At 38.5% G+C, this 21,791-nt stretch overlaps 1 protein-coding gene across 12 annotated transcripts in view; it reads right to left on the bottom strand.

The window, feature by feature from the left end:
- Positions 1-2,510: 2,510 nt before the first annotated feature.
- The window catches only part of LOC131199550 (WASH complex subunit 2A-like), a 47,699-nt gene continuing 28,418 nt past the window's right edge, over positions 2,511-21,791 (bottom strand). For 10 of the 12 annotated variants that reach the window (XM_058185423.1, XM_058185432.1, XM_058185427.1 and 7 more), the window contains 13 exons: positions 20,766-20,864; positions 19,250-19,330; positions 18,040-18,194; positions 15,710-15,842; positions 14,624-14,743; positions 13,615-13,731; positions 11,363-11,470; positions 9,695-9,796; positions 8,616-8,738; positions 7,601-7,789; positions 6,486-7,055; positions 5,051-5,219; positions 2,511-4,063 (listed from right to left, as the gene is read on the bottom strand). In XM_058185423.1, coding sequence (XP_058041406.1) covers positions 3,927-4,063; positions 5,051-5,219; positions 6,486-7,055; positions 7,601-7,789; positions 8,616-8,738; positions 9,695-9,796; positions 11,363-11,470; positions 13,615-13,731; positions 14,624-14,743; positions 15,710-15,842; positions 18,040-18,194; positions 19,250-19,330; positions 20,766-20,864 — 2,103 coding nt within the window. In that variant the 3' untranslated portion in view covers positions 2,511-3,926. The remainder of the gene's footprint in view (positions 4,064-5,050; positions 5,220-6,485; positions 7,056-7,600; positions 7,790-8,615; positions 8,739-9,694; positions 9,797-11,362; positions 11,471-13,614; positions 13,732-14,623; positions 14,744-15,709; positions 15,843-18,039; positions 18,195-19,249; positions 19,331-20,765; positions 20,865-21,791) is intronic. The other 2 variants (XM_058185424.1, XM_058185431.1) reach the window with 2 other exon arrangements.

The raw sequence follows: 21,791 nt of genomic DNA, 5'->3' as shown, positions 1-21,791 counted from the left end.
GGCAGATTCTGGGAACGCTTGGCTATGGGGGCAACTGCACCCTTCTCCAAGGCTTGGCTTGTTGGATAATGGCATGATGCAGCCTTCTTGAGCGACAACGGCGACACTAGGGCTCAACTAGGCCAGTTGCGTCCCTTCTTAGACCGGGATTCCTTATGCACAGTCACTCATGCCCTCGTCACTTCCCGTCTGGACTACTGCAACGCTCTCTACATGGGGCTCCCCTTGAAGAGCACCCGAAGATTTCAACTGGTTCAGAATGCGGCCGCGCGGGTGATAGAGGGAGTGACTCGTTGCTCCCATATAACACCCCTCCTGCGCAGGCTGCACTGGCTTTCGGTGGTCTTTTGGGTGCAATTCAAGGTGTTGGTTACCACCTTTAAAGCGCTCCATGGCATAGGACCGGGTTATTTACGGGACCGCCTGCTGCTACCGGCGGCCTCCCATCGACCAGTGCGCTCCCAAAGGGAGGGTCTCCTCGGTGCCGTCGGCCAGACAATGTCGGCTGGCGACCCCCAGGGGGAGGGCCTTCTCTGTGGGGACACCAACCCTCTGGAACGAGCTACCACCAGGTATCCGCCAATTCCCTGATCTCTGGACCTTTCGATGCAAGCTGAAAACATTTCTGTTCCATCGCGCAGGACTGGCCTAATGCTTTTTAAATGGGGTTTTTATTGGTTTTATATTGTCCAGCCAACTTTGAATTCTCGCTTTTAAATTGGTTTTAATTTTTATATTAATTGTTTTATTCTGGCTGTAAACCGCCCTGTAAACCACCTTTAATTTAATTAATTTAATTTAATTAAAACGCCCTGTAAACCACCCTTAATTGGAATTAAGATTGCCGGAAGAAATATCAACAACCTCAGATATGCAGATGATACCACTCTAATGGCAGAAAGCGAAGAGAAACTAAAGCAGCGGTTCTCAACCTGTGAGTCGGGACCCCGTTGGGGGTCGAATGACAATTTGCCAGGGGTTGCCTAAGACCATCGGAAATATGGGAAGTATACTTGTGAGTTGAAGAACCGCGCTCCAATGGTTGACTTCAAAAGCCAGCTGCAGGATCTTCAAATTGCTAGCTGAATTCGGCTTCAGGCGTGATCAATTAAAAAAGAGAGAAATCTTTGCTCTGATGTCTCCCTTTCAAGCCAGCTGCAATCACTCCCAATCGCTAGCCTAATCTGGCTTCAGGCACGATAAACTTAATAGGGGAGGAGTCTCCGCTTTAATGCCTCCGTCCTCAAGGCAATCACAAGCAGTTCAGATCGCTAGCCAATATGGCTTCAGGCGCGATAAATTCAAAACGAAAATAATTTTACGGTTGGGGGTCGCCACATCGTGGGGAATTGTATTAAAGGGGTTGCCACATCATGGGGAATTGTATTAAAGGGGTTGCAGCACTATAAAGGTTGAGAACCACTGAACTAAAGAGTCTCTTGGTGCGGGTGAAGGAGGAGAGTGCAAAGGTTGGCTTGAAACTCAACATTAAGAAAACTAAAATCATGGCATCCGTCCCTTTCAATTCCTGGCAGATAGATGGTGAAGAAATGAAGGTAGTGATGGATTTTATTTTCCTGGGCTCCAAGATCACCGCAGATGGGGACTGCAGCCAAGAAATTAAAAGACGCTTGCTCCTGGGGAGGAAAGCTATGGCAAATCTAGACAGTGTACTAAAAAGCAGAGACATCACCCTGCCAACAAAAGTGCGTATAGTCAAAGCTATGGTTTTCCCAGTTGCAATGTATGGCTGTGAAGGTTGGACCATAAGAAAGGCTGAGCGCCAAAGAATTGAGGCCTTTGAACTCTGGTGCTGGAGAAGACTCCTGCGAGTCCCTTGGACTGCAAGGCGAACAAACAAGTCAGTTCTAGAGGAGATCTAGATGACTGCTCTTTAGAAGGCCAGATCCTGAAGATGAAACTGAAGTACTTTGGCCACCTAATGAGAAAGAAGGACTCACTGGAGAAGAGCCTAATGCTGGGAAAGATTGAGGGCAAAAGAAGAAGGGGACGACAGAGAACGAGGTGGCTGGATGGAGTCACTGAAGCAGTAGGCATGAGTTTAAATGGACTCCAGAGGATGGTAGAGGACAGGAAGGCCTGGAGGAATGTTGTCCATGGGGTTGCGATGGGTCGGACACGACTTCGCAACTAACAACAAACCGCCCTGAGTCCTTTGGGAGAAGGGCGGTATAGAAATTTAAATAATAAATAAATAAATAAATAAACTGGAAACCCAGTGTTTCACTTTATGCCAGCCTTCATGCTTTTAGTCCAGCCCTTTAAGCTACTGGTATGGTTTCCCAGTGTCTGTCACCTCAGCGATCTGTCAATGGTACATCCCATGCAGGGTCTTGTCTTGCCATGGCATCTCCATTTCATCTCAGCCGTTCATTTTTGGGTGCTTTCTTACAGATCTACTCCTGGATGCTCTGGGTTTCTTCTGCGACAGTAGCTATGACACCAAATCCCACCTGCCCTCATTGAATCAGAGAGTGTCATACAATAACTTGCGTTTATTAATTTTATTTTATACTGTTCTTTTTCCCGAGGGAAGGGTTTAAGGAATAAAAGTTAAATGCTACATTGTGGAGATTTAGGATTACACATACACAAACACAGCTGGTTAGTTTTCTACAACTGCAAGAACTTCAGATGTAAGCTAGTATAACAACTCTGTCATTGCAGCCTTTTAAGTGTTATTCAGCCAATCAATTCAATGATAAATCATCCTTCTTTTCCTTCAAAGAACTATTTGAATGCATATACCCTGCTTTTTTGAACAGACTGAATAGTGGAGAAAATGCATAGTGCTTGACATGAAACAGTATCCAATAATTGGTGTGAACAATACATTCAACCCAAAATGTGCATTTTTATCACTGCCTAGTAGTGATACTACATTAAGGTAAACTGAGATTCAGCGTTAATGGAATTCTGATATGATGCAAAATCAGTGGTCACTCCCAGTTTTTGACTGTTAATTTTATGCAATCCCATACATCTAAGATAAAACATAATTTTCAGGCTAAAATTACTCACCTGAAATTGCTAATGAGGGTATATGTGAGGGAAGGGAAAGAAATAGCAAACAGTTAAAATGTATATATGATATAAATAACTGAAGCCAGATTGGAGATATTTTAATATTGTACATGCTGACAGATAAACCAAGAATATTGAGTACCAAAATGCATAAAATGCCTAAAAAATTGGGTTCGGTTCATCCACAAATTGGCTTATCTGTGAGCGTATACAGTATTCTTTTTAAAAGTACATGTATTTCCCATATATACTGGTACTTGCATATAAACCCATCTGCAGTTGGGCAGATCTCAATTTTTTTTTTACCAAAACACCATGAAAAGTATATATAAAACAGCTTATTCACTGATGGCATCTTTTAAAACTATAATTTGGTAAAAAAAAAAAAAGGTTATTTTATTGAAGAAAGGGCTTAGCCATAGGTATATATGGTAGTGAAAAACTCCATTCCATCTAATCCCTTCCCCTCCAGGAAAATGAAATAATCTTTTACCAGTAACCAAGGATATACCCAAAAGGAGAAGTCAGATTCTCATAATCATGAGTTATAATCATAAACTTAATTCCAGAAAGTGAGTTTGCTTACAATACAGCAGATCAGAAAATATTGATTTTGTAAATGCCATTTATCAACATTAAATGTTCTGTAATTTTGATTTATACTATTTTACATATTACATTACAAATAACAAGCTGATTAGGACAATTATTGTTTGCTGAAATAGCTGCTATAACATTTTTTTTAAAAAAATGTTACCTGGAGTAAAATAGATAAGTGAATGAGTCCAGGAATATTCTGTTTTGTCACACTGAGTATATGATTAGAGAATAAAGGAATTAGCATCCAGTGACAAATTGAAAATAAATTGTCCAGCAGTCTATTAGTGCTCTTTAAATGCATTGAGAGGGTCATCAAAAGTGCTTGCTGTTCTAGATTCAGATTTACTTCCCGAGACTGACTGAACGGTGGTTTTTTTTGTTGATGTCTTAGATTGACTAGCAGGGGAGAAGATATCATCTAGAGAGAGGGAGAAAAATATTAATCTGTACTTGTTTGTGACCAGAACTGTTTCATATACATTTTTTAAAGAATACACATTTTTTTAAATGATGAGTTACATTTATATTAACAGGAGTACAGGGAAGGGTGTTGATAAAAAGTCTGCTGGCTCCTAGGCACATTCTTAGCAAAGACATCAATAATGCATTGGTCACAACTTGTGGTAGGTCTGAACACAAATGGGAAATCCTAGTCTTGATTGAATTGAAAGGACTCAAGGGTGCAGGAGACTCAAAAGCTTTGAGTGGAACCCCTTCAAAACAGTGCCTCTAATTTTAACTTCTAATGTACAGAAAAATACAACTATTAAATGTGAGTATCATATTATCTATATTAACTTAAACTCAAATCTAGTATTTGTCCAAGTATTTTATTTTCTGAGAAGTGTACCCGTTACCATGCCAAATCAGAAGCCAGCTATACTAAGAAAGACAATGTGCCATAGATGTAGTCATTCTTGCCAGGGTTGGCTTTTGAATTAACTGAAAATGCTTTAACAAACTACTACAGTCTCAATAATTACACTCCCCATTGGATAGAATTTCAATTTTCAAAAATGTGAATTTCAAAGATACACTGTGGAATTTAGTTTGAACCAATATTATTAAGAGAGCAAGCCCCCATTAGGTTCTTGAAGCACAAGTGATTTTCCACCTCTTTCTTTTTCTTGTCATATATCATACTCTTGTCTGATGGAAGATAATCTCTTCCTATTGAGGATCAACATTTCTAACAAAAAAGAGGATTAGCCTTCTTCTGTGTATCTGAAGAAATATATTAAATATTCTGACATTCCCCAATCCTCGGGAGTGCCCTTAGCCTAGTGGCAGGCATTTTTTTTTTAATTTACAAAATCATTACCTAATTCTTTCTCAACTTATTTCTATAGAGATATACCTGTCAGTGAATTGTAGAACTTTGTACAAATATTATGGTTTTTTTTACCTGTGTCCTCATCAAATATAGATACAGCTTCCATTTTCTTTCTGGTACTCTTTTCCTTTGATTTTACAGCAAGATCAGCAAAGATATCAACATCATCATCAAACAAATTGACTTCCACCTCTTTTGCTTTGTCTGGTAGTTTAACAGTTTCTACTGCAAATATATCATCCTTGAATAAAGAAAAGGATTACTGAGTATAAAATTGATCTTTGGAGGCATGTATTTTCTCTGGTTAGTGCTTGTAAAATAAAATACAGGTAGCTCTAATTTCCTGCATCTAAGCTTCAGAAATCAGTTTTGCTAAGCGGCTAGTTCTATGTGGTTGTAAAATTGAATATGAACTATTCTAATTTGAAATTTGGAAAGCATTTAGGAATGTGAGTGGTAAATAATATCATCTCTTCAGCCTGCCAAATATGGTTCCATAAAATGATTCCATTGATTTAATTCATTGAATTTAATTCCTTTAATTCCTCACCTCACAAACACATCATTTAAGGTTAAAAGTAACACAAACTAATATAAAGCAAGGAAAGAGAAGAAAGAGAACAAAATCAAAGAAAAAGCAAGAAGTGTAAGAAATGAAAACAAGTTGAAGAAAAATAAAAACAGGAAAAAGATATAAAGAAATGGCTCCCAATATTATTCAAAGCAGTTATAAGTATAAATATATTTTAACTTTCCTCTTGAAAGTTACATCATTTATGCTTCTTTTTATAATTTATCTTATTTAATTATCAAAAGCATAAATCCGTTTTTTTTTTATTTGTATGCATAAAGTCCATAAGAGGCTTCTAGTCATCAATAAGACTTGATTTCTCATGAATGAATAGCAGGTATATCTGACTGTTAGCTGGGAATCCATTGGTCTATGGATTTTGAGGAAGTGGACAGGACACTTAAACATGATCCCTGCCACTTTTAAGCTTGACCAATGTCCTTCCTGGATGCTTCAGGGAATAGTGGAGATGTGACAAACTGGATTCAGGAGATTGTCAATGCCTTCCTTTGGGTAAGGCTTTAAGTCTGCAGCCTTGAGGCAGACTCTAGTAGGCTCCCTCAAGATTCCCTCTCTGAATCCAACTCTGATCATCTCTAATCTTTCCTTTTTAGGAAATAATATTGAATATGTGGTTAGAAGCAGCAGATAATTTGTATCCTATTCAGGACAGTTTCAGGCATTGTTTGGAGCTTTTTAAAAACGATTTAACACAACTGGAGAGGTTGCTAATGAATGATAATGCATGATAAAAAAAAATCCAAACCTATCCCATCTTTTCTTATTCACTGTTTGGTTACCATTTAAATAAACCGCATTCATCCCAAGTTGTTTCCCCCATCACTCTAATGCCTCTAATGCCTGTGGAATAAACAAAAACAGCACAATACAAAGTCAGAAGAATCCAAGTCTGAAGAGAAAAACTTTCAAAATTACCTCAAAAATGTCTTGAATTGGGAAACTTTGAGGTAATTGAGATGGCAGCTCCTGTTCTTTTCTCTTCACAGTTTTCTTACTAGTGATGAAGACATTCTGTTCTTCTTCTGGTAAAGGGACCGGACTTAATTTCCTTAATGTCTTTCTAGAGTGAAAGAGGTCTGTACCCTCTTGTGAAGCAGGAAACAGCTCTTCACTTTTTGCAACCTGGCTTACAATGCCCTTAGCTTCCAGTGTTGCTTTAGAATTGCTATCGTTAGTGAAAAGGTTGTCGGACTCGAAGAGATCATTCACATCGGAACAGGCTATTGATTTTAAAAGAGGACTACCTTTTGACTCATTGGGTTCGTTGCTGCTGTTGGTTGATGGAACCAAGAAAGCTTTTTCAGTATTTTTCTTTCTATGCAGTTCGCTATGATGTAATATAGTAGGTGGCCCAGAGTTTCCTTTTAAGACAGGCAGACACTCGTTTTCTGCAGTATTTATTTCATTTTTGTCAAGTTCTTCAACAGCTAATCGCCTGGCAGTTCTGGTTGGTGGCCTTCGATTCCCACTCACTTTGATTCTTCCCTGTAATTTGAGTTTATAAGGATACAAAGTAAGAAACAGTACAAATGGACAAGCAGTAAGAGCAGGCAATGCCACATTTTTAAAAGAAACACTACTATTTTCAAATTGGTATTCATCACCTTCAGGCAAGAGAGGAAAGAATCCATCTAAATGAGGCTATACATCAGAATACAATAACTGAAGGGGACCTAGGGTGAAGTACTTCACAATTTCTCCTTTTGATTTCAGGTAGTTTTGAAATGAGAGAGGTCTTCAAAAATTCTCTTCTTAAGAAAAGCATTTCTTTATTAAGGGGAATAGCCTAACCTAATAACTCTTTTCTGCTCTGCTTGCTGTTTAATTTAAATTAACCATATTAAGTTGAATATAATATTTCTTCCCTTTCCCTGTGAAAATGTGGAAACGAAAATGCTTATACATTTATTTCATTCACTATATTTTTTTCTACATCAGTAAATGCTTTAATACCATCTGGCAACTAAAATAAGTCCAATGCAGTTCATTAAAATAATCATCTTTATAAAGATTTTTCATTATCAAATTACCTTGTTGACATTTTGCAGTGTGTTGGCTTTCATAGGGTTATCAAAACTAACTCCCAGCTCTGTGGTATTTCTTGTGGAAGCTACTTTGCTATGCTTTGTGTCATCAGGTAAGTGAGATGGTCCCTTTGATGGTGGTTTCACAGTAGTTTTCTTGTACAGTTTATCTTTTGGGTTAATTTCCAATTCTCCCTTACAAAGTAAAATCAAATTTATTATTTGTGGCAGCAGGTCAAGCAAATACATATTTGGGGAAAAGATTCAAGAGGGATCAGTAAAAATGGAGGTGGCAATGCAAAATTACCTTAAAAGTAAATAAAGTACAGAAAGGGATAACTTGCCATGGTGCTTTTTTACTCTCACAGGACAATTCTTAGTTTTATCTAGAAACCTGTTTCTAAAGTGGATGGAGAAGTCTCCAAAACCCAAAGAGAAAGAAAGAGAGTGTACCTAAAAGACATATAAACTCAGGGCAAAAATCTCACTTGAGTGAGCACATCTCTTTGAAGAAGGAAACTTTGAGAAGTGCTATACTGTAGGCTGCTGCTGTGAAATGGTATGTGTCACAGTACAAAGATTTTCTGCTATAATCACTGCTACCCATATTACATTTGGTACACTGCCTGGTATTGCATTTATGTTTTAATTTCAGAAACTTTTACCGTGCTAGCTTCCGTGAAATCTTAGATATATAAATGTAGTTGTGAAGGGTTCACGTATACAATCCGTCTGTATTCATTCTGCTTGTGTGCAAATGATGCAAGTGGAAATTTTTCAAGGGTAGAAAGATAGAGGGACGTATAATTAACCAACTTACTATTGGTTTACCATTTCTACTCCAATCTGCATTGCAAAATGGGAACAGTACAATTGGCGCAAGTGTGTGTGTGTGTGTGTGTGTTTGCATCTGAAGATACCCTACTTACTAATGGTTATGGAACATCCAAATGCCTTTCCTTGTTAAGATATGTAACTTTCATATATTCAAACTTGTAATTCAAAATTATACTTTACAAACCTCAATGGCCTGCATTTTTGATTCTCCTTGTTTGTCATGTTGATTATTCTGTAGAACTTTACTATGTTTTTCCAAGGACAAAATGGGGCTGTCTTTCTTTATTATCATTTTCTTTTCCCGTACCTTCCAAAAAATAAAATTAAAGTAACATATTAAAGAAGTAAGGTTATGCTTTATGTTAGCTATGAAAGCTCATTAACATTTAAAAATTGAAATATGTAACTCGGTCTAAAAACAAGATTTATAACTACAAAAACAGAATTTGGCATTCTCTTAGAATAACTTAAAACCAACTTAATTTGTTTTAGTATACTGAATTTATCAAGTATCAACATTATAAACATGGTAAAATCAATACTATTTATCCCAAATATTTGTCAGCTTAAACTTTTACATGGTTAGAGGTAAAAGCATGCCAAATTAAGAAAAAAGGAAATAGAGATATTAACCTACAACTTCATCCCACCACTCAGCTTTTGTTTTTTCTTTCAAAATAAAGTTGAACTGTAAAATGTAAAAAAAATTGCCAGTCAGCCTGAAGCCTTTTGATATTATGTTAACCAACTATGACTTTTGTTTGCCATATTTAAAGTTGCAAGTTTAGATTCTGAAGAAAGTTTATGCAGTACTACTGGATCCTGATGCAATACTATTTATATTCTTTACTACTGCTCTCAATCTTTCTCTCTGTGGGTAAATTACATTGAAGTAGCAAAATATTTTAAACAAAAAGGAAATACTATAGTGTTGCATGTCAAAAGTAGCAAAAAGATACTTATGGCCACCTCAAAAGGTTCTTCAAAGTAACATGTTGCTTCTGGCAATTATCCCTGAGTATGTATATATTCATTAGCTTGCTCTTAGGAAGATCTTTCACTGTAAACTGTAGAGAAGCAAATATTGTGATAACTAAGCAGCACTGGTGCTCTTGAAAGAAGGGCAAAAATGTTTTGTTCCAAGTTTAGATCACTCAGAATAATTTGCATACCTCTATTATCTGGTTTAAACAATCTCAAGCAATCCAAACAAAAAGCAACATTTGAGGCCTTTTCAAATATTAATTACAACATGATAAGTACCAAGGGCTTTGTGGCAGAACTGCTAAAGAGACCATCATCGGCATTGTCATCCGTCCCAAATAGCCATTCTCCAGATGATGATTTTGCTTTAGGGCTTGAAATCTGAAATTGAAACAGAAATATACATAGGTTATCATATACATAGGATAAACAAATAACTATTTCCTAAGTATCTATGGAGATTTTCAGTCATCCAGCTCATGGTTGTCCCAAAGGTGGTTTTTTTCAAGACGCAACTGGACTTTCTGGTTTTTCTTTGGAAAAAAAGCACCTTTGGGATATTTCCTAAATATTTTTTACTTGTTTCTAACAAATCACTAATTTTATAGGAAGGTAGTATCAGACTGTGGTTCACAAGTTAAGCTGCCACAATCTAACTTACAACTAGAGATAAAGCGGCATTTCTTATGTACTTCTTACAATCAGAAGTGAGTCCTTCAATGATAAAATGACTTTCTGTGTAAAAAGAATTATGCCCACTTGTTCGCTTTTAAAGAGTTACATGCCTGTTTAAAGTTTATAGTCCCTCTGTTTCTCTGCTGCCTGGGTTGCTAGAGTTACCATTTAGCAGTATTTAGAGGTCCCTTGGACTGCAAGGTGAACAAACAAGTCAGTTCTAGAGGAGATCTAGATGACTGCTCTTTAGAAGGCCAGATCCTGAAGATGAAACTGAAATACTTTGGCCATCTAATGAGAAGGAAGGACTCACTGGAGAAGAGCCTAATGCTGGGAAAGACTGAGAGCAAAAGAAGAAGGGGACGACAGAGAACGAGGTGGCTGGATGGAGTCACTGAAGCAGTAGGCATGAGTTTAAATGGACTCCAGAGGATGGTAGAGGACAGGAAGGCCTGGAGGAATGTTGTCCATGGGTCGGACACGACTTCGCAACTAACAACAACAAAGAGGTCTACAGCTTCCTACACAGTCATATTCCATCCTTATAATTACAAGTACTTTAGTCAATTAGCAGATCCTTTATAACACTTTATAACACTTTAAGGTTTTGGTCACTACCTTTAAAGCGCTCCATGGCTTAGGGCCTGGGTACTTACGGGACTGCCTACTGTTACCTCACACCTCCCACCGACCCGTACACTCACAGAGAGAGGGATTTCTCAGGGTGCCGTCTGCCAAGCAATGTCGGCTGGCGGCCCCCAGGGGAAGATCCTTCTCTGTGGGGGCTCCTACCCTCTGGAACGAACTTCCCCCTGGCTTGCGCCAATTGCCTGACCTTCGGACCTTTCGCCGCGAGCTGAAGACGTATTTATTTACTCGCGCGGGGCTGGCTTAAATTTTAAATTTTAAATTTTTAGATGAATTTTAAGGGTTTTTAGATTTTAAATGTTTTAAATCTCGGCCAATTTTATAATAAGTTTTTTAATTTTTTGTTTTTATTGTACATTGCTATTGTTTTTATTCTGGCTGTAAACCGCCCTGAGTCCTTCGGGAGAAGGGCGGTATAAAAATCAAATAAATAAATAAATAAATAAATAAATAAATAAATAAATAAATAAATAAATAAATAAATAAATAAATAAATAAATAAATAAATAAATAAATAAAGTTTACATCAGTCCATTGAATCAACAGAAATGTCCAACTTTTGCTTGCTATTTAATTTGGAATTAAACAATGAACAAACAATGAAAGCATTTACTATTGACTGACCACTTTTTTGTTATCAAAAAGGTCAACTTCAGGATCATTGTCTTCCTGCAGTTTACGGCTGAAGAGAAGTTCTTCATCTTGAAACACACCTGTGCTCTTCTCTGAAGGCTGGAAAAAACCCATTGAATTGTTTTCAAAACACAGTGTCAAAAACTGATAATAAAATGTAACAGTTAGAGCAGATCAGCTACTTGCTGAGGAATTCATCTGTATGCAAAAATAGCCCAGCCAACTCATGTTGTGTGGTGGGCAACATATAGGTAATGCTTATTTAGTGACCACAATTAGGATCAGCAGTTCTGTTGTTAAGCGAAGCAGATGCTGAGAGTGAAATGGCATGACTACAACTCAACTTTTGTTTTTCCCATTTTCCTACTCTTTGGAATATTCACTCAGGCGCTGAGATAATTAGAAAGAAGGAATTAATGTTTTTACTTTCAGTCATTGGAGAGGAAGGGATTACAGGAGAGTAAGCAGGTACACAGTGGAGAAATACATACAGAAAACAATACAATGATCCAGGCAGTGTGTGAATTCTGTACTGTACGCCTGCTTAGTGTTTTGTAATCTCTTCCTCTCCAATCTCTCTGCTGTGGAAGAGGGGGAAAGAAGAAAAAACAAGTCAAGCACAGGAGAAACTGGTTAAAGAGATTGCTTCTGTTTTTCTCCCTTGCATAGTAGAAAACGCTCAAACTGGGAGGGGAGAAAGTGAAGGAAGGTGTCTCTTTAGCCAATCTTTCCTGTGCCTGATGTATTTCCTTCCCTCACAGTGGAGATATAAAAGAGAAAGGGATTACAAAATAGTAAGCAAGCACACAATGGGGATTACACTGACAATATGTTGTCAGTTTTAACGTATTTTATAGCAAATTGGGATTCTTTGGGGAAAGGTGGAATGATACCAGTACTATAACTCCTAAATCCAAATTAAGTTGTCCTACAAACGGATAACAGAGGAGGCAAGTAATATATTTTGAGTATCCCCTGCAGGGTCTATGATGACTCACAGCAGCCAGGTGAGTGTGGGTGGATGCGAAGGAGTGGGCATGGCTAGGTTGATATGGAAGACTCAGTGCAGATAACTTGGCGTGATCAAGTGGGCATGGATGGGTGGGTATGGGCAGATAGGAGTAGATAGGTGGGTACAGATGGCTGGGTGCAGCCAGGTCAGTGACAAGTCAACTTGGCCAACTGGATGTGGGGACAACCTGATGCCCCACCAGCTCCTTGCCTCCCGGAACTGCTGGCAGCCAGGTGTGTGCCTCCCGGAGCCTGTGCTAAAGTACCCTGAAGGCAGTACACAGGCAAAAAAAAAAGGGATGGTGGTGGGGATTGACACTTTCTCATGTGCTTGTCTCATGTCTCATGCGCCTTCTGCTACCACATGCCTCCCACCAGCCGGTACGCTCGCATAGAGAGGGTCTTCTCAGGGTGCCGTCAGCCAAACAGTGTAGGCTGGCGACCCCCAGGGGGAGAGCCTTCTCTGTGGGGGCACCTACCCTCTGGAATGAGTTTCCCCCAGGACTTCGACAACTTCCTGACCTCCGGACCTTTCGCCGCGAGCTGAAGACGTATCTATTCTTCCGAGCAGGACTGGCTTAAATAGGGTTTTTAAATATGGATTTTATTGGGGTTTATTTTATATTTTGTATTGTATTTTAAATTTTAGGCCATATTGAATAAGTTTTTTAAAGAGTGTTTTTATTGTAATATATGGTATTATTTTATCTGCCTGTTTACCGCCCTGAGTCCTTCGGGAGAAGGGCGGTATAAAATTAAATTATTATTATTGTTATTATTATGTGGCCTCCCACTCTGCACAGTGAAGTGGCAAACACATGGAAAGTGTTAACCCCCACTTTTTTTTGCTTACGTCCAGGTAAGGCTACAAGAACGCCGGCATCACCACAGAACTTTTAATGCAGTGGAGATTTGAGCAATTTCAAACTTCTCCCCTCCCATGATCTGAAAGGAAGTTTTTCTGGAGGAGGCAGTGGATTGACCACCGCCAGACTCCAGCGTGGATTCTAGGAGGCATGTGCTTGGCTGCCAGCAATTCGGGGAGGCAAGAAGTTGGGTGGGGGGCATTGAGTTGTTCTCAAGTCCAGTGGCCTGAGTGGTTTGTTCCATGCTGACCCGGAAACGCCCACCTGGTCATACCGAGTCCTATGCGTCAACCCATCTGTGCCCATTCCTTCATGCCCTCATGGCCACTGTGAGTCGTACCGCTCTGCCCTCCGCATGTTACTCACCTTCCCCATTCCAATCTGTTTATTCTTACTAGAATCCATAACTTCATTTTTCTCCTCGTCCTCAAACAAACTGAATACAGTTCTTATCTTTCTCTTGGCATCTTTCTCCAAAAAGAGCTGGAAGTTCACAGACAGAAGTTATTGTTTGGGCTTGTGACAAATGGATTAAATAGCTTGATTTTATACCACAAATGATTTGGATATCCAGAGTTAGGGAGCCTCAGTCCAAAATGGCACTTTATTCTTCATCTCATGGGATATGTAAACTTTTTTGTCACTGAACTTGTCAGGATGGTTCATGTCAAGATTGAAATGGCTCATGCTGGAACTTTATTACAGTTCGATGCACAGTCAGCCAGATGTTCAGAATAGATTTAACATTTTTGTCCACTTATTGAGTCCTTCCCAAGGACTTTGAATAAGCAGCTGTGGATGTTTGATGGTGTTACAGATATTGTCGCAGAATGTAAGCTGTTCCGAGTAAAGCTGCCTTTTGCAATTGACTGATGGTAAATGGTCAATGCTGATGGTATTCAAATGATGCTCTATTGTTTTGGGATTGTACCCAAGGCACCTATTACTATTGGTACTGCCTTTGCTTTCTTTTGCCACTGTCAGATTAGAATTAGAACTTTGTCTAGGGGAATTTAAATTAAAAGAAAACTGGTGGCAGAGGGATATACTTATCAGTCATTTTCTTATGTACAACTGTCAGAAAGGTTTAGAGTAGAAAAATATACTTCATGGTTTTAAACAGCGTAAGATAAATTTGAAACAGAATTGTGTACAAATGAACATGTAACTGTTGAAATAAAACATTTACTGAAATTCGAAACAGAAGTCAGAGAATGTATGATAAAGCGGGCTAAAAATTGGTTATAATATGCATATGGAACAATGAGAAAATATGGGGTTGAAAGGACTGAAATCTTAAGAGATTATTTTTATAAAATGTTGCACCGTTGGTACACAGCAACATATGCGTATTATATATAAGGTTTTTCCTTACTTTTTCCTTCCTTTCTTGGTCCAGTACATTTCCTCCTTCTCCATGATGTATACCGGATTCTTCTGAAGATTCTGCCTTCTTTTTTACAAATTTCTTCTGAGGTGTTTCCAAGAAATTTTCCTGATGGCCAAGAAGTAAAAGATGAGGACTCTACCCCTTTCTTGGAAAACTGTACTTTTTACAAGTATAAGCACCCATACTTTACAATCAGAACTTAACTGATGGATACACATATATATCTTGTATTAAAATTAGCTCAGAAATTCATGGAATTCCAATTGAAGGGAATTGCTTTGTTTACAGAATTTATCTTAATCTGCTTCACTAGAAAATCCAGTCCTAACAGTTGCCTTTGAACATCAAAATAGCCAATGTTTTATATTAAAAAGTTTCTATTATTTGTGATTTATTTTGTTAACCAGATGACAAATAGGAAGCTACATTATAACTGGGATTTAAATTTAGACGACATAGTAGTGAAAATTACTGTTTTAAAAGATCCACCAGATACATCATTTATAATTATTTTTTAAAAAGAAATAATTTATTAGAAGTAAGATTTTGTGGCTAGAGACAGTTTGGTCAAGTGGGAGATCATGAGTTCAAATCCCACCTTAGCCATGAAAGCCAGCTGGGTGACTTTGGCCCAGTTGTTCTCTCTCAGGCCAACCTACTTCAGAGGGTTATTGCTGTGGGGAAAATAGGAGGAAGGAGCTGTGTTGGATAGCTTTGCTACCTTATTTGAAAAAAGAAATAAAAGATTTCATCACTTCATTGTGTATGTGATTAAAGTAGAATTCTAATCCACAAACTCTCAAAATAGATTTAATAAACTGAGAAATTGCTATAAGACTGCTATTCTTACATATGATCTAATATTTCGAGATTGGGATCCCATAACTGACTATTATTGAGAGGAATGAGATTTTTCACAAATGTCACTTTTTTCCCCTCAAACCTTCAATAGATGCATCTAACTGGCTGTAACCTCATTAGATGGATGCACTGTGCAACAAGTTGGTATCACATGAATGAGAGTGCTAAGCCTTTAATGTTTACAAAGTCACAATTCAGATTACTGCTTACTTGATCTGTATGCACTGTTATTGTTTGGGCATCAGATGAAGCTGGCTGAGGCCTGGTTAAGGTTGGTTGAGAGCTGCCATGCAAGGTACCATCTTCAAATAGAACAGTACTTTTCTGAGGTGTTTTTTTACTGCTGAAAGAAAGAAAAACATTTGGTCCAAGATGGATCTGTCATTACTTTGTTATCTTTTACTACAGTGGTATTTTAACAATGTATCTGAGATTTAGTTAATAACTAGAATTATGTAATTATTTCTTTATAATCATTTTCACAAATATTTTATCAGCAAGGTCAAATTAAGAGCTAAGCCAGGTAAGTATTATATTGTCTATTTAGAGATTGTAAAATCTCTAAACTAAGAATAATTCTTGAAGTTTTCTTTCTTTTTTGTGCCTTTGTTGACACCTGGCGACTGCCTGGACTAGTCCTTAAAGCTTTTTGGGCAAGATTTCAGAAGCAGTTTGTCATAACCTTTTTCCTAGGGCAGAGTCACCCAGCTGGCTTTATGCCTAAGGTGAAAGTAGAATTTACAGCTTCCCCATTTCTACACTGATGTATTAATCACTATACTGAATTGGTTCTCCAATTTCTGATTACAACATGGATATAATCATGCAGTTTTATGGGCATTTCCTCACTTCCTTTTGGCATGTTTCTCTGACTTCCCATGTAGCTTCCAGCCCTAATAAAACCTTGGTGGCAACTCATTCAAGTATTAATCAAACTCAACCCTACCATTATTTGACTAACATAAACTGAGAGCAATTATTTTTTTTAGTCACTAAAGATGGAAGCAAGAAGAAAATCTACAGTAGCAGACCCAGGAAGGGTTGGCAGAAATTAGAGAATCCCATGTAGCGCTGTCAGGGTTTTGATGGATGCCCTAATTACATCAAGAGCCTCGAGCCAAGCTTCAAAAGAAATCCAGTTATTTATTAGGAGCTTCATGTTGGCAGGTTCCAAGTGAAGCCAACCCAAGTAATTTACGCCCCAATCATGACCCTGTTTCCCCCCAGGGTATGTCATCAATTACATTCGCCAACAGAACGAATCTACACTAAATGCTGGAGATGTGATTGTGAAGATGCTACTTATTATCATATATGGTGGACTTGCAAAAAAGTTAAAGCATTTTGGATTAAAATATGGTGGATCATGCAGAATATTTTGAAAAAGAAGATTAAGTTTACCCCACAGTTCTTTTTACTAGGAATAATTATGGACTACACAGCTATAGAGACTAAATTGATTCTGAACTTAATAACAGCCGCAAGACTTTTGATTGCTCAATATTGGAAGAAAGAAGAATTACCTACAATTGAAGAATGGACTCTTAAAGTATCAAATCTGGCAGAAATGGCAAAAATCTCTGCTTACTTGAAAGACTATACACAAGAAAAATATATTTTAGAATGGAAAATGTGGATTGATTATATTCAAAATAAGTATCAGATAAAAAAATATCAAATAGCATATGAGTAAATTTAGGAAATAATTTGTATTAGATATATTTTTGAAGGAGAGGGAATTGAGAGTGTGAATAAGCGTGAGAGACTAGAGATTATAATTTAGGAATTATTTTAGATTATGATTGTTAGTTTTGATACCCTGCATTTTGTTCTGGGAAGTCGGGGTGGGGGGTGGGGGGTAAAGGGGAAGGGAATTGGGGGGTTGAGGTTAGTGATGGAGTGATGGTTAATGTACAGGGATTATTGAAGATGTATAAATATAATTAATGTAGGGTCGGGTCTGACCAGTTGCCATTTTAGAACGGTGGGGAGGGAAAAAAGAGAGAGTAGGAGGTAGGAAAGAGGAGAAGAGGAAGGAAGAGGGGTAGAAGAGGGAGAAGAGTGTAGGGTGGAGGGAGGAGAGGAGGTAGATAAGAGAAGGAGAGGAAGGTTTGGAAAGTAAAAGAAGGTAGAAGAGGGAAGAAGGTTAAAAAGGGGGGTGGTGACTGGGCAGGCCCGACTAATTGTATATAACTGTACATTGGATGAATTATTTGATAAGATTGTAAAAATAAAACTTTTTTATAAAAAAAAAAAAAAAAAGAACGAATCTACACTTTTTTTTTTAAAAAAAGCATTCAATAATTTGACTCCACACAATCTTAATTTTGACCAGTCCCCAATGCACTTTGTCTTTAACATTTCCCAATGCTCACAAGCAAAAAACCCAATAGATTCAAAATTCGTAGTTTCCAAACACAATGCAGAACAATTTAGTGACAAAATTTGAGCCAATTATGTCTTTTAAAAAAATCTTTTTTGAATAAAACACACTATTAATAAATGAATGTCATTTTCTTTCTTGTAGCTAAATATTTTACCTGTCTTTTGTTAGAAAATCATCTTCTCCTTCTCTTCCTTCTTCAAAGAGGCCTCTCTTAATAGCTGGACTGGCCCCATATGCAGACTTCACAGCTTCCTTTTTTTTACTTCCTTCAGAAGTAGCTTTGACCTCTTTTTTATTATTACAATGGTCCTAAAAATATACCAGTTGTTACGTAATTATTCTTCAATTCATTATTCAGATACAGAGGTTCAAATCAAAGTACATCAATGAATGCACAGTAACCAAGCTGCCACCAAAATAGTGACATATGAACCCCGAAATAAACCAACCTCAACATGTAAGACAATTTTTTTTCCTTAAGAACATGAAATCAAAATAAGATTAAATATTAGTTGTAGCTTTAAAGTAGCCTCCTCAGCGTCTTAGCCACTGAGCCACCATGTCCCTTTATTGGTATTTAGGAGGGCCTTAAAGAATTGACTTCGCATCCAGGCTTGTTGCCCAGTTTTTGCCATCTTTTGTTACTTATTTTTACTGCTGGGTTGCTTTTATGTACTGCCCAGAATTTCTTGTAGTCATGTGATGCACAAATTTAAAACAAATTCAACCTCTCTGATTCAAAATTCCTACTGAATGCATAATCTACATTCTGAAGAAAAAGCAACCCTGTAACAGCAGAAGATATTTAATATAACAGTTGTTCCATGTTTTTTATCATGTTTATTTCTGGATCCTACTCCTGGTAACTGCAACCATCAGAACTTCAGAGGGTGGAGTAGGCTGTTTTGGCACTGCATGTATTCTATATAGCTGTGAGGCAAATCTATGGCACGCATGCCAGAAGTGGCACGCAGAGCCCTCTCTGTGGCATGTGCACCGTCGCCAGCTGCTCTTCTGGTTTCCAGTGTGCACCTGCACGCTGGCCAACTGGTCTTTGCAGGTGTCAGAGTACCTGAAAATGGCCTGAAAAACAGCCCAAAATGGCCAAAAAACAGGCATGTGCACGCCGGCCAGCTGGTCTTCAGATTTCCGGTGCTCTGGCACACACATATGCCCATGCACGCATGCGCATTCTGGTTTGGGCACTCGGTGCCGAAAAGGTTCGCCATTACTATATAGGCTTGAAGTAGAACAAATGAAACCATCAGGATATGTAAACAATTCCTAAGCAATGAAGGTTCTATAGTAAACAAATCTGGCTTCATGTTGCAGACCCACATTTTAATAACCTCTGAACATGGTACCTCTTCATCACTGCTGAGAAATAATGTGGCTGTTCTCTCCTGAGAAGATTTTGACAACTTTGGCACAGATCCAAAGAGGTCCTGGAAAAAAACAAGAATTTAATTTACTTCAAGCAATGAAAAACCAATCTCTACCAGTCTCCATATTTCATAGTAGGTGTGTTTAGGACAAACTATTTCCACCTGCCCTGCAATCCTAGATAAGCAATGGGCAATTTCTGTCGGATCTATAGCAGATACGTTTGACGTTGATGGCTAATTTTGCATTTTTGTGATGAGAAATATCTCATATTTCATATTAAACTTGTTTTGTTTTAAAAAGTTTTCAGTTTTGCTTCTGTAAGCTGCTGCTATTAAAAAGAAGCATCAACTCAATAGTCAAGAAGAATATTTTTACATTGTTCCTGACTATGCTGAATTGAATACAGGATTGCTGCTTCTTTGTTGGACTCAGTTTTGTGGTTGCTGATACAATGAATTGATGACTTCTCATATAGTAGGTCAGGAAAGTAGGGGTGTCACATTCTGAGCCTCCAGCACCAAGAAACAGCAACCAACAGTTTGTTACAAGCGTTTTATCTTAGAAAGCTTGGAAACCCAGCATGGAGTGACACACAAACAAAGCCAGTGCTACTTGCTGCTGCTTTCTTGCGGACTTAAAACCCCTATCCCACCCATGAGGCTTCTGACCGCTGCGAAAGGCTGAGAATCCTCGGCCGCACCTATGCTGTCATTCAGCTACTGGCCTGGTCTCCACCCTCCAGCTGATCAGCGCTTCACTTCCCAGCCAATCAGGTCCACCACCCAGCTCCTTGACAACGCGCCGACTTGTCAGTGGAGCAGTGTTGTGGTCTCCAACTGGTGCTCTGGGCCCCAGCTGATTGTCTGTGGGTTCCTCCACTGCTGCCCAGCTGATAGTCGCTGTCATGGTGAGTTCTAGTCCTGGCTATGCCCCTGCAAGCCTCCCCCCTTTCAAAATGGCAATCTTGAGAAGGCCTGCTGGAGGCTTGCTGTTTTGGGGGTTGACAGGGATTATGGCTAAGCAAACAACCAAATACAAGAATTATGGGAAAGAAAGGAAGACTGTGGCTCAGAATAAAAAAACAACAACACTGAGTAAAACAGTGCTACAGAGGAAGATGGTTTTAAAGAGAGAAAAACACCTGAAATTGAAATTACTATGTATATTAAGAGAGTTTCTGGAAGCTTTGTTTTGGTGGTACAAAATGAGACTGTTGCACACCATTGAGTTTGTATTTTGAATTTCACATCTCCTTTTTCTCAACCCAAACTTTTGACAAAGTTTGTAGTATTTTAACATTGACAATTCATTGCTTGTGAAATAAAATTCAAGATTGTAGATTACATTAGATCTGTTTTTTGGGTCTCACGACAAATTGACTCATGAAAGCACCTATTAAGTTTCAAACACAGATGAATCAAAGTGGAATGTTCTCAGTTTTACAGTCACCCTAGCACCTTTTATTGTAAAATGTGGTTTTCAGGTATCACATACCTCTTCTTCCTCATCATCAAACAAAGACAATGTCATCACTTTAGTAGATGATGAAGTTGAATTCTTCACTTCTGTAGGCTGATGTGAAGCAAACAAGTCCTGTTGCATATGAAAGAAAGCCACATGTAGCATTTTTAAAGATATGCATTTACCCATTTGGGACATTTTAAGCAGCCAACAGAATGGTAGAAGACAGCAAACTGGTAAATGGAAGAAAGGCTAGGACTTTGAGGCAATTTCTGTCCTTGTACAAATATAGCAAGGGATCATTATGTTAAACAGCTTTTCTATCAAAATTAAAATTACTAAATAACTATTCTTGCAATAACATACTTGTGCTGTCAAACATTTTAGTAAAGATACTGAGCCCAAGATTTGACTCCATGTCTAGCAGAAGATGGAATGACATTAAAAGAAAGCACTCCTGAAACACACTTCCACAATCACTGTTGTTCAGGTGCTATTCTGAGCTCTGACAGATATAGGAAGGAAGGAAGGACTAGTTTCTCCACTTGATAACCTATTAACCAAGTTACATGTCGAGGCAAATATTAGAGACTTGAGTTGGAGCCTCTAGTTTGCAGCAGATATTTGATTGTGCTAGAAAAACAACATGTGCCCTTTTATCCCCACCCCAATAAAGAAGACACTGTCATCTCACTGCTTATAATAAAACATTCTCCTACATTTTTCAACTTAACAGAGTAACACAGTTGGAAGGGACTTTGGATCTAAATCAACCCCCTGCTCAAGCAGGAGACCCTATACCCGTGATGGCAAACCTATGGCACACATGCCAGAGGTGGCACGCAGAGCCTTCTCTGTGACTCTGTGCATTGTCACTAGCTGCTCTTCTGGTTTACAGCATGCGCATGCATGCTGGCCAGCTGGTCTTCGCACACGCTGGAGCGCCAGAAGCCCGAAGACCAGCTGGCTGGTGCACGTGTGTACTGGGAACCCGAAGACTAGGCGGCTGGTGCGTGCATGCACACCAGCCAGCTGGTCTTCAGGTTTCTAGCGTGCACG

Source organism: Ahaetulla prasina, chromosome 5 (assembly GCF_028640845.1).
Source record: "Ahaetulla prasina isolate Xishuangbanna chromosome 5, ASM2864084v1, whole genome shotgun sequence".
Taxonomy (NCBI): Eukaryota; Metazoa; Chordata; class Lepidosauria; order Squamata; family Colubridae; genus Ahaetulla; species Ahaetulla prasina.
Note: the sequence above shows the minus strand (reverse complement) of the source record. Positions and strands in the feature narration are given on the sequence as shown.